General features: G+C 37.2%; 1 protein-coding gene across 5 annotated transcripts in view; it reads left to right on the top strand.

Moving 5' to 3' along the window:
* LOC118814370 (NACHT, LRR and PYD domains-containing protein 12-like) overlaps positions 1 to 6,109 on the top strand; it is a 31,175-nt gene extending 25,066 nt beyond the window's left edge. For all 5 annotated transcript variants that reach the window (XM_036579952.1, XM_036579949.1, XM_036579951.1 and 2 more), the window contains one exon: positions 2,829 to 6,109. In XM_036579952.1, coding sequence (XP_036435845.1) covers positions 2,829 to 3,364 — 536 coding nt within the window. In that variant the 3' untranslated portion in view covers positions 3,365 to 6,109. The remainder of the gene's footprint in view (positions 1 to 2,828) is intronic.
* The last annotated feature ends 7,473 nt before the right edge of the window (positions 6,110 to 13,582 follow it).

The following is a 13,582-nucleotide window of genomic DNA, read 5'->3' as shown; positions in this document are numbered from 1 at the left end:
GTTCAGTGTAATGTTCTCACAAATGTTCTCCAATATACATTTTGCAGGCATGCCCCCCCAAAAACCATTACCCACCACCCCAAATAATATTTAAAAGAATTTAACTTCATATGAAAGTGGACTTGGTCAGCTTAATAACTTATCAGTCATGAAAACTGTTGAAACTGTTATGGGTCACGGAGCTGGTCAGAAGTGTGGTGTCCATTCCAGTTACATCAAAGTCAACATGTTGGGTATTGGCCCAATGCAGTGTTCACTTACTCATACTTGTAAAAAATGCACTGATACCAACGTACAATATCACCTGATACCATGAGGCTAAAGAACTACATTGATGAACAAACAACTCAAGCTGGGAGCGAATGAGGGTCTACTTGCATAGCACAGTATTGCTGACACTGTGGCAGTTGGATGCAAACTCGTTGGTCGCTTTAAACATTCTGCCTTGGCATATTCTTACCAAACATACACCCTGCGATTATATAAATATCTATTTATGGTTTGATTATGTTTGACTCAATAGGATTGTGAGGTATAACTGTTAATACATTGATTTTTTAAATTGTCTTTGTAAAATAGGCTGTAGGGAGACCATTGTCCTACTCATGTACATCAGCGCCCAGTTTTAGTTTGGCACAAGTTAGTTGTAGCTCAGTTTATTGTTTTTGCTCAGTACTGGGACACGCAGTATGTTGTTTTGAATAAAAAGGGGGCCCTAGGCAAAAAACTGGTATGGGGCCCCCGGATGCACATTTTAAAATGAGTTGAGGCTCTGAGCTCCTGAGTGTCATATCTGCAAAAATATTATGTCTTGGAAAGTGAACTCATCTACTTGATAAAATCTAATATTTCTCATTTTGAGATTGATGTAAGAGTTCTATAGGATTATTTAACTATCACTATAATGGCTGGTAAGTTTGCTCGTTTTAAGAAATATTGATGAACTACCTTCCAATAAGGTGAAATAATTTGAAATAACCCCAGCATATTTTGAGAGAATTAATTAGTAACTTGTAATGGAGTAATTACCCAATACTGGAGCTATCTATTCCAACGTTAACACTAGAATTATGTACTGCTGAGTCTGTGCAGTAGTCTGTTCAGACTGAAAAAAACAATGTGAACTTTGGTAGTGCATCAACAAACTTTTTGCTTTCCTCCATCTTTCACTAGTCAATGAAAGATGCAATGCCACTGAGAGACAGCAACACAACCAAAACGCTCACATTATAGCTGAACAATGAAGCTGTATACCAGCTGTGAGCAGCATAACAAAATTACTGAATATAATCACTAGTCAGAAATAACACTTAATTTTATCATTTATATATATTTTAGAATATATTATTGAACATCAGCACATGCATTACATCAAATATGTATTTTCAGGGTACCCTTAGCACATGGGGGTTCTAGGTGGCTGCCTACCTTTGCCTAGTGCAAAGACCACCCCTGACAGTTTAAGCATACAATTCTTATGCCTTGTATGCTATACTCGATCTATGCAAACATACAGTGTGTCACCAAAGAACAAGATTTGTAAAATCACACTGTGTATGCCAGGCTTTAGAGGATATTAAACTGCAACATAACTAGCCACACAAAAGACACCAAAAAGATGTAAAACTGTAAAACCAATTGAACTGTTCGGATGCTTTAGCCTCAGATGTGATTCCTGCCATCACTGTGCTACAGAGACTGTTATTGAAAGAGACAAATAAGAAGCAGGGATCAAAACTATGAGATGTACTTTGCTTAAAGCTGTACAGAAGCTCTTTTCTGATGTGAAACAAAACCTGATCTTCTCCACTGCAACGCTACTCAACCCAAGGTAACTAACATAGTGTAGCTAGCTAATGCATATCAGCTGGATTTAAATGATGTAACTGTTAATGTACAACAAGTACCAACTACTTAATTCTAAGTAGGTTTCTCAGTATGGTATTGATGCATTCCTAGTGTGCACAACACAGGTGCAGATCAGAAAAGAAAGAACAGGGAAATGAGATTAACATGCAATGATCAAATAATAAATATTATTGGTAATTATTTGGTCATCTGAAATTTCTGAAAAATACAGTGAGGGAAAATAAGTGTTCAGACATTTTTGTTTTTGTTATTTAATATAATTTCACAGCATATATCCACATAAAATACACACACTTGTATGCAACAAAGAGTAAAACGGTGAATACAAAAACTGTTTTGAGAATTATAGATCTGAATAACAAAACATACAATACATACAAAACATATTACCTCTCAAAAATGGATGCAGACTTTTCTGGGGCATTATAAGGATTATTTTGGAAATTCAGTGCTTTTCTATTTGCAGTTTTACTGTTTCATTTTTATTGTGCTTCTGTAAAAATGATTAAATAATGAACATATCTGTCTTTTTTTTTATTTGTTAATCAGACATAACTGTCCTGGAAAATGCTGGAAAAAGTTTGAAGTACATAAGATTAGTCCCTTTTGAGAACATAGAGGGTCAAAACGATCTTCAAAATTGATTTTAATTGTAAGGCTATTTTAATGTAGGTTTAAATATTACGTGCCGAAATTAATCATTCAAAAGTTTGATAGAATTTTGGTGGAGCTTCATCAGAACTAGCTGGCTAACTGACAGCAAATCTGACAGAATGCTTGGTTGGTGTAAATGTTAAGCAAAATAAAATCATTCAAAATAAGCTCTCTATTTAATAATTTACTTTATCAGCTTTAAGATCACCCCCCAAAATAGTACTAATCCAGGCCATGACACCACAGTGAGACAATAACACTCATTAAGTGTTGTCCCCTGCCATAATGTTTCTTCTTGTGTGCAGATGCCTGCAAGATCACACTGGACCCGAACACAGCACACACACAGCTCTCTCTGTATGAGGGGAACAGAAAGGTGGTGTGTGTGAGAGAGCATCAGTCGTATCCTGATCATCCAGACAGATTTGATGACTATGAGCAGGTGCTGTCTAAAGAGAGTCTGAATGGACAGTGTTACTGGGAGGCAGAGTGGAGTAATGAGGCTGAAATGGCAGTGACGTATAAAGGAATTCACAGGAAAGGCAGTAGTGACGACTGCATGTTTGGACTGAATGAACAGTCCTGGAGTCTGATCTTCTCTAATAACAGTTACTCTGTCTGGCACAATCAGAAAAGAACGATCATACCTAACCCCTCCTTCCCCTCCAACAGAGCAGGAGTGTATCTGGACTGGCTGGCCGGCACTCTGTCCTTCTATAGTGTCTCCTCTGACACACAGGCACTGACCCACTTATACACATTCCACTCCAAGTTCATTGAACCCCTCTATGCAGGGTTCAGAGTTGGTCCTGACTCCCCAGTACGCATATGTGAAATATAAGTGCCTTCTGTGTCCTATAGGAAAGCCTGAATCACTCACTGTCTCACACACAACTAAAGGTGGGCAATGTGTGAAAAAAAATAAGATATAGTACAGTGCAAAAGTTAGGGACCACCCTTTGTTTATTTCATTTCCTGTCAAAATAGCCAATAAGTATACAAGCTATTCTCTTTTCTGCCTCCTTAAGCAGGAAACAGAATGTTACACAGTCGTCTCAACAATTAGGTATAATATCAAATTTTTTTTCAGTATGCAGTGTGACTACTCTCATTATTACAGCTCCCATTCTTTCATTCTTTTCAAGAGACTTGCTTTCAGTTTTTCAAAGAAATCTGCAGGGGTATTTTTCCACACACCAAGTTTAGTCTTAGAAGTTGGTTGCATTTCCTGCTTCTCACAATCGAAGCAATCTCAAACACATGATGGCCAGTTCATTGTTTTGTTTTCCACCTTCAGTGGGACACCCAAATGCCATTCCTCCACCCACCCTCCAATCCCACCAGCGTGCATTACCATTTTTTTAAATGCTGCTTTCAAACCATTTGTCCTGGTTCTATAGAATTGCAATGGTATTCTCACAACATATATTCATAATTATAGATTGAGATAATACTCATAAAAGTAATAATCAATTTGACATTGTATGTGGAAACACATACATAAAGGTGGAAGGGCTTCCAAGATAAAATTAAAAAAAAACACAGAAAAGTAAATGAAACAAAATTATTGAACAAAACTGTGCATTTGCAATACTGATTTGATTGAGTCAAATGTTTAAATGACCAAACATTGTAAACATTCCAGAAACATGGAAACAATCAGTGTAACACTGTAATCAGTGAATATATATATTAGAATATATAGCTTATATAAAAGATAGAAATATAAAATATAAAAGTTCTCTGGAGCAGTTTGTTCAGCTTTTCTCTTTCTCAATGGAGCACTTTACTCTGTAGTCAGTCAGCTAGTCAGGTGTGTATGGATTATTGAATAGAAAACGGTGAACGCTATTATTTTTATGAATTAACATCAGTTAATAATATTCAGGAAAGCCTTCATAATTCAATCAAATATCTAATTAGAATATCATAAAACATAAAACATTACTTAAACAACAACAATATACCATACCTGCCTCAGCAGAAGTCTGGGGTAAAAAGAACTGAGTGAATCCACTCTGCACTGTAAACAATTTCACTGTAAAAAAACAGTAAAGAACTGGCAGCAGCGTTGCCAGGAACTTACCATTAAATTAATGGTATCCTACTGTTCTAAAAATGTGCGGTTTAATACTGTTTTTTTACAAATACAGGATACAACCATAATTTAGTACTTTTACAGTATAATACTGCTAGAGGTTAACAGTTCATTACCTTTTTTGATGAGGGTGCACTAACGTTCCTGACAGGTATAGCTACAGATTTTTTCTGTACTGCTTGTTATTCTTGCCAGAAATGTAACATGCATGAAAGGGTTCATTATTTCAGTGAACAGTTAACATGGTAATTTAAATCATGTGACTTAAAAATGAGACAAAAGCAGAGTATATCTTGCAAAATGTGTTGCTTTATTGTAAATAAAGACTTGATGATTCCACCTGCAAGCCCTTTGCACATTTTTCACATCAGAAAATGTCAACAAAGGAAAGCATTTAGGCATGAAAATTAACAGCAAATTAACTTAGACATTACCCATATAAAATATGTACTGTTTAAGCTTGTTCTCTTTGGATGTCATGTCAGCAAAAACATAAACTAATATTCTTTATACAACAGTCTACAGCTGTATAATCCTGTCTTGTCCTGCTTTGTCTTTCCTTGTTTCTGTTTGTGTCTGCCTTTATCTTCCCGTCTGCGTCTTGTTCCATGTGGTTTTGTTTATGTCTGTCATGTGCTTTTGTCATTTTGGTCTGTCTCCTCCCCAGTCATCTGTCTCACCTGTGTGTAGTCTGTAGCCCTGCCCTATTGTGGTATGTTTGTAGGGTGTTTTGCTGATTCTTAGTTTGAGTAGTTATTCCTATGTATTTTGTTCTCTGTTTTTTTGCTTCTCATCTCCCAACACGGTACAACAGCTATGACTACTTTTACTTTTTAAGCATCTCCAGCTGGCTTTGTCAAGTCAACACAAAATTTGACCACAAATTTCCCTCTTCTAGTTGTACTTATTATTAAACGTAGACTAAATGCTATTACTAGTAGACTACCATTGGAGTGCAGTTTGGGAGATTGATGTCACGTGGTTGCACTGGACTCAGCACTTGGCTTCCTTCATTGATTGAGGAATGGCAAGCTAAACACCTGGAAACAACTAAGAAGGTTGATTGGAAGAGCTGTTTCTCCTTCAATAGACAAGAACCAAGTGCAAGCTCCAGTGCAACCATATGAAATCACACTGCAATAATGGTGACTCACTATTAGAGGCATATCAGCAGTGGTGGACGAAGTACACAAATCATGTACTTAAGTTAGAGATACCCAAGGCAAAATATCACTCCCTTTAGACCTCCACTTGAGTAAAAGTACAAAAGTATTTGCCTTCAAATGTACTTAAGTACAGTGACGAATTACATTTACTTCGTTACTGTCCACCACTGCATATCGGAGACACAGAAGCAAGCCTGGTTAAGACAGTTGGCTGTATGCCCTTACAGATGATGTGTCCCTCACGACTGATCTTACAGCATTCAATACAGATTGCTGTTTTCTCACCTGGAAAAAAAAAAACAAAAACAAATGAAGAGTTATCCCCTTGCAGCAAGGATAGGGCCATTTTGCTGAAATACAGAGTTGTTGTTGTTGGCAATTCTTTATAAACTTAGCAGCGGTTTATAAACTTAATAAGCAACAGCAGCTGAGGAGTTGCCAGTAGGGTCCCCTTCATGTCGGCTGCAGTGGCAAATAATTAGAACACACGACAATTTAATTGTTTAGTTTAGGCAGAATAACAACAGCATGCACCACACACATATATCTCTCCCTCACTGAAGAGCAGTATCACCACTGAATGGATTCCTGAATTCCCCCTCTTCAGAGCTAGTTATATGAAATAGTCTAATATCAACCAAAGGCTAGCATGCTGCAAATGCTTTCAGATACCAACTAGCTAAACTACATTAGTGTGGTATTTTGTGCAGAGAGATGTTACTCAGGCCAAACACTGCATACATAACACATTTTCTCTGACAAAATTGTAATTTCTCTTTTAAAAAACGACAGACATGACCACAGAATTCAACTGTTAGCTAATTTAGTTAGCTAGGTATTAAATGCTCCCTCTCTCTCTCTGAATTCTCCTCTCCAGGAGGGAAAGGCAAGCTTAAGGGAAAATGCACTGCTGAGACGGTATTCAGTCTTGTCAGCATTCGATGGCTCGTTGTTGAAGGTGATCCAGACAGCTGGAAATGTTATAGATGAGTTTTGCATTTCATCACAAGCAAAATGAAATGCCATGCTATAATGTAAAACATGAAGGTGGATGAAAATCACAAGGAATTGCCACAAGCTACTGCTACGCTAGCTCCATATCACACAACTCCTATAATGCAATAGTTTTACAAGAAATAGCTGTTTTTAGAGATAACATGATAATACCGTAAAAAACAGCTGTAAATTTACAATTTGTTTTTTTTGTGTATACTAGTATAATACAGTTATAAAACAGTTGAAATTGAAAGCTGTTAATTTACAGCAAGTTTTTACAGTGTGTGTCTTCTTTTTTTTTTAGCAGCTCCGACATTGTTATCACCAGCCGCATACTGTTTTAACCCAGGCAGTCCACCATGAGCAACCCAAACAAACTCTATGACAAATTGTACAGTTTGATCTGTACTGTTACCAGGGACAAGACAGACCCACAGGTGTCCCGCCTCCCTTTCAGATCTGTACTTCCATAGCCTTTTGCATTTTGCAGGTGGACTTTTAAAAACCAAGAAAAAAAAGTGGTCTCCGTAATTAGGACAATGATGACACTGATGTGCAATTGCCTTAAGAGCTAGCCTGTCTCTGCCTACTGATTTTGAGCTTCTTCACTTATTTCTTGTGAAACTAGTTGTGATTTTATTCACTGTTATGCATCAATTTGATGACCTAGCATATGCATGAAACGACGTGTACGTAAATGTAACTAATCATGTCCCATATTGATTCAATAAGGGATGCAGTATTTTATTTTTAAGGAACTGGTGACAACCCTACTCTGGGAACACTGTCAGCTTCTTTGAAACAAGAGTGGAGTTTGATCTTCTCCTATCCATAAATGGTTTTAAAGGGGTGGCAGTGTGGCCAGTGTCCTCCCTGATTGGCCACCCCAGATGCCACGTCATAAGCTTCCTCCTCGTTATGGGGCAGGTGTTCAGACCTTTAAGAGGAGAGTTGTTTTGCTGATAGCAAAACAACTGTCCAACCTAAGAAATTAAGTAAATGAAGGGTGGTCTGACTTTTGCATGGTACAGTATAATACACAATATGTTGCATAGTATGTAGATTTTTAAGACATAAACATGATAAAACGAACAATGCATCAGCGCAAAAGTGTTTTTTTTTATTCTGTGACTTCAAAAATATACTATAAGAATAAACATAAGGTCAAATCAAACAATTGTTCAAAAATGTTTATAGCATAATGAAGTAACATCCAATCCGCTACTGATTGTCACTGTTTACAGGCTCTATCATTTTTTTGTAATAGACCAAATCAGAATATTTGTATATTTATATTTGCATATTATTTGTAAACAACAGATTGACTTTACATCTTGCACCCAGTCAGTGTGGAAGCAGCTCAGTGTAATTATTAATACAAACCGTATGCACAAAATATTGGCAATAATGGTCAAATCTTGTTTGTGGCTGTAATGTCAAATGTATCCAAGGTGATAATGTTTTGTATTTTTTTAGTTTTTCCTATTTTCTGTCTTTCAAATGCAGGCAGATCTATCTATCTATCTATCTATCTATCTATCTATCTATCTATCTATCTATCTATCTATCTATCTATCCATCCATCCATCCATCCATCCATCCATCCATCCATCCATCCATCCATCCATCATCCATCCATCCATCTTTTTCCTGGAAAGGTTGTGTTGTCATCTTCAACACCTGCAAATAAAATCTAATAATGTGTGTTATTATAATGCCTAGTTAGATATTTTAAAAAAATTGTTTTTGTAGTGCTAAAATTGTATCTTAGTGGGAGAGCTAATAATATTAAAAAATGGTTCAAAAACTGTTGCTGTGTTTTACTTCACTCAAAATTAAAATGATATTAAAATGACATACCTAACATTCTAGGTATGTTATATTATAATAAGCACATGCCAACTCAGGTTTAAACAAAAATCAGATGCACATTTGCACTGTTACTGAATACAAACACAACAGAAATAATGAGTTCCCTGCAGACTTTGCAGCAAAGGTTTTCTTTCTTGCGCAGGGTGGGTTTGGTGTCTTACACAGTGAAACCCAGAGGACCAAGCAACTCCCGAGACAGAGCGCACAGAGCTAGAATGTGTGTGAGTTTAAATGCAGACGTTAAGTGCTTCACAGATCATCTAGTTTATCTACAAACTGATATGTTGTATCATTTCTCTGTTGGTGCAATTTGCATTTGTGCATTTTTTTGCATGCAGCATTTTTGTAGCATTATTGCACATGTTTAGCATTGCATCCCTGCATTTCTGAAATGCAACATAATTGTTATTAATGTTAGCATTTCTAACATGCTATTTAATGTTAGTGTAATTTCAACATTGCAGTTGTTAAAAAAATCCCCTCCTGAGGGGAGCCCCTCCCCCGTGGCAAAAATGATGGCACACCTAGAATAGGTACTCAATTCAGATGATGTAAAAAATTGAATAGACAGGAGTAGAAGGAACAATTGGCACTGTAAAGTTTACAGGACACAATAAGCATTAGGCCTGTGTGATAGGGTGATTTAGCCGGATATCCGCATTGATTATCAAGTAAGTCAATGATGAAGTGTTTAGACCATGGACTATTCTCAGCATTTACTGTATAGATTGTGGCCCAAAGGTTCAGATGGCCTAATAAATATACAGCCTTAACTGCCCTCCCAAAAACTTTAAGATGTTTTGTTGAGTGGAGCCGAGCAAGAAAGCGATGGCTGCATTTCAGAAAGTCATAGTGGTAAACCAAAAAACCACTAGTCAGTTAAGTGAAGAAGTCAGTGGAGATATTTTCTCTGTACAAGACCTCAGTAGTTGCACCCTACTGCACACTGCTAGGCAACTGAGAATCAGAATTAACTCAGAAGAGACATTGAGCAAAGGGATGGGCCTCTTAGGATTTGCTCATGTGGTTAAAGACCAATCTCCTGTGGGTCTAGAAATGCATTCCCCTCCCTAGAACAGAGGGTGCTCTAGAAGCTGTGGGGCCGGATAAATGCTTGTCCACCATTGACCTCACTCACTTGTAGTTATTAGTGAGGTGAGATACCAAGTATAATAAACAAAGGCTTGTTTTCAGCAATCCTAAGGGGTTGTACGAGGCAAACCACTTGCTTTTCAGACTGCAGAATACACCATCAGTCTTTTAAAGGTTGATGATGCTGTTTTGGGGATCTAAACTTTGTGATCTTGCTCATCTGTCTAGGTTTGCAAGTAGTCTTTAATGGACTGTGAGATCATGGCCGAAGTCAAGGCCACAGAAATGTCAGTTGCAGAGGAAAGAGATGCAGTACCTCCTGAACTTTCCTGTGTTTCTTCTATGGGCATTCTCACTCGTTCATAGATGGATATGCCTCCACTGCAGCACCCCTGTACCATTTTACAGCTGGAGGAATAAGGAGGAAAAAAAACAAGTAGATCATCTTAAGGTTGTAGTGCTTGTCCAGCATACTAATAACTGTCAAACTGCTTTCCAAACCCGGAATGTCAAACTCATCACAGCTCCTGTACTAGGATAGCCTGATTACAATTTATCTTTCTTTCTGCAGGTTGATGCCTCAGGAGGAAGACTGTGTCGGTCAAGTCATATCTTATATGAAGGGGGACTTGCCTCAGCTGAACCATGCTATCCAACCCACAAATTAGAGTTCTAGTGCTGAAATGGACAGTCATGGTTGAGCTATATGTGCACACATACAGCAATAAGTATGTAGTACTTACCATCAGGGTTGGGATGTAATGGAATACAAGTATTGGGAATACATATTCAGGGTACAGAAATAAACTATATGTATTCAGTCCAAGTTACATTTTGTAAAAGCCATATTCAGAATACATTTGCTTTTTATATTTAAAAAAGAAATTTTAGAATACTCACCCACTACATAAAAAAAGCAATTTTCAGAGGAAACATCATCAATCCTTGTTTATTGACTATTTAAGAATCAGTTCATGGCATGTAGCACACACACTCGTCAGATCAATTCTAAAGAGGACCTCAATTAATGGTTTCTTTACACCGAAGTTAGTACTAAAGCTTCAGTACACTGATAAATTACTGTGATGAGCCAGTTTTTAATCTCAGTGTTACTGAGCTCTGCTAAAGCCTGAGTAGACTGATAAATCAATGTGATGATCAGTTATTAATCTCAGCATTAATGAGCTCTGCTAATGGCTGAGTAGGCTGATAAATCAAGGTAATGAGACAGTTAATAATCTCAGTGTTACCAAACTCTTTTCAGAGATGATCAAACTAGTAACTTCCTCAGTAGTGGACATGTGAGTGATAAGTTTAGCACTGGTGTCGAAAGGTTGTGGGAAGAGGACTGGAGCAGGCAATGAGAGAGGAAAAAAAGTTAAGAATCTCCTTCATTTATATGATACATTTTGCATGAAATGTATTAACAGAATGATTACATGAAGAAAACTGCCAACTAGTGACAGTGAGGAACAGTACGAATTAAGTAAAAAAAGTCATATGCCTTAATAAGATGTATTGTACACGCATTCTAAGCGTATTCCGAATGTGTGACTTTTTAATATTCTAATGGAACGCTTTACTGAATACTTTTAGAGTAATGTATTCAGTATTCAGACATCTACTAAAGTATTCTATCCAACCCTGCCAACCATCAATAATACATGGAAGTATCCAGCTAAGCTTAAAACCACCAAGCACAGTTGGCCATGATTAATTTTGACATTCGCTAATTCTAATGCATTATCAAGACTGCCACATGCAGAAGTATGGGCAGCGCTGGACATGTGCTCACAGTGAATATTGCCCATGCCTGACACAAAGACTCCAACAAGGAATGAAAAGGATACAAATGTCACACTAGGTGAGGTGGAAATCACTGTAGCTGAGCTGAGCTGTTTTCAACAAGACAGGCACAGACAGCTTTCCACCACTGACAAACAAGAAGTCAAGGTGAGCCAAAAGCTGATCCAGTGATTGCTACTATTTTACATTTCATGGTGTGTGGTGCCAGGCCTGTAGGGGATGAGTTCTTAGAATGAGGACTGCAGAAGCAGCTTCTTTTTAAGCAGTGGAGGTTAGTAACATAATTAGTAACATGGTTCTCTAAAATGTACTATAATGTGTATGTTTCTATTTGGAGCTGAACTATTATACACATTCAAAGGCATATTTAATAGAAAACAATACTGCACTGTTTCTTAATGTGAAAATTAGTGCCATTTGCCCCTCACCCCCAGCTCTCTTTAGTAGATTTATGTATGTTGTGGAAAATTAAATGATCTTTTCTGGGTGCAATTTACAGCACTGCCCACAAAGGGGCAGCATAGGCTTTTAGTTTAGTTTTAGTTTAATTTGAGCACTAACCTATAAGAAATCAGAAATACAAATGACCGGATTTTAAAATTGTCTCATTTATATGACATGCAGCTGTGTGCCTCTGGAATGATGCTGCCCTTGCATTGCCAGCGTCACCCTAAAAGAGTTCTGTATCATGTGAGATCTCAACGCAGTTTGCATGATTTACAACACACAGACAGCTATTTATAATCCTGTGGTTGTTTTATATGTTCGTTGTTGTGCAAAAAATATTTATGGACTTTTGTAAAATAATTATGCATTAGGACAAGTAAAGCTTGCTCAGTCATGATGTCATTCAAACAACTATTATAATGTCATTTAAACCATAATTTTGAAAAAGACACCACTAGGTCTGTAACTATTGATTATATTAATAATTGAATAATCATATTGATTAATAGAGCAAACTTTTATTTTTAAGGACAAACAGTAGAAAGACTTTTCAGAGCATTTAAAAGATATTAAAATAATTTACTAAAAAAAAAATATATGAAGGAAGGCTTTGTTATAAAGAACATATATTAACAACATCCAGAAACACTGCCGATTTCTCTGGGTTAAAGCTCATCTGAAATGGACTGACATGGAATGGAAACGTTCTGTGCCCCATTTTTCAAATTGTTTTAGGATATAATGGACGCTGTTCTCTACACCGAAAAGGAAAAGGATCATCCCAATTGTTACCAATGTATGTTAGGGCCATTGGCACAGGTAACTTGCACATCTGTGAAGACACCATTAATGCTGAGGGGTGCATGTGCATTTTGGAGCAACATATGCTGCCATCTAGACAATGTCTTTTTTCAAGGACGTCCCTGCTTATTTCCAATGCTAATGAGATATCAGCTGAGTTATGAACACATAACTGAAAAAAATCTCTCTAAATACTGCTGTTGTGTTTTCTTGTGAAGTTAACATTTTGACGATCCCTGTTTTTCTATGGACAGTAACGATATAAACAAATCATTAAATAGCTTTACAAATGAACTGTAGTCTATAAAGGGCTTTACATAAGGACACACAAAAAATGTTTGGGCTGTTGTGAAATTATCAACACCCAGATGGTATTAGGGTGGCATTATGAAAAATGTTGGGTATTTCTTTAAAAAAAATCATTGTTTGAACATCTAGTAAAGGGGGAACCTTTACTAAGATCAGAAAAAATGTTTTTTTTAATACCAAATATTATGGACCTGTCACTGTGCAAAGCAGTTACAATGTGACAGTCAGAACATACACTTTTATGGTCTTTCCCAGAATGACCTACATCATTAGTGATCTAACATATCATTCTTAATCAGGCCTCTTCTTCACTAGCTGGGCTTCCAGTAGATTCCTGCTTGTGATCCAGACTCTTTGGAATTGGCCCAGGCCTCTCAGGAGCAGACAGGAAGGGTGTGCACTCTGATTGCCTTCTCTACAGTTTCCTGTTCATTTAACCAGGGCTGTTTCAGCAGCCTGACCATGGGTGACT

This window comes from Colossoma macropomum, unplaced genomic scaffold (genome assembly GCF_904425465.1).
Source record: "Colossoma macropomum unplaced genomic scaffold, Colossoma_macropomum, whole genome shotgun sequence".
Taxonomy (NCBI): domain Eukaryota; kingdom Metazoa; phylum Chordata; class Actinopteri; order Characiformes; family Serrasalmidae; genus Colossoma; species Colossoma macropomum.
The sequence above is the reverse complement of the archived record's forward strand: the minus strand, read 5'-3'. Positions and strand labels throughout refer to the sequence as shown.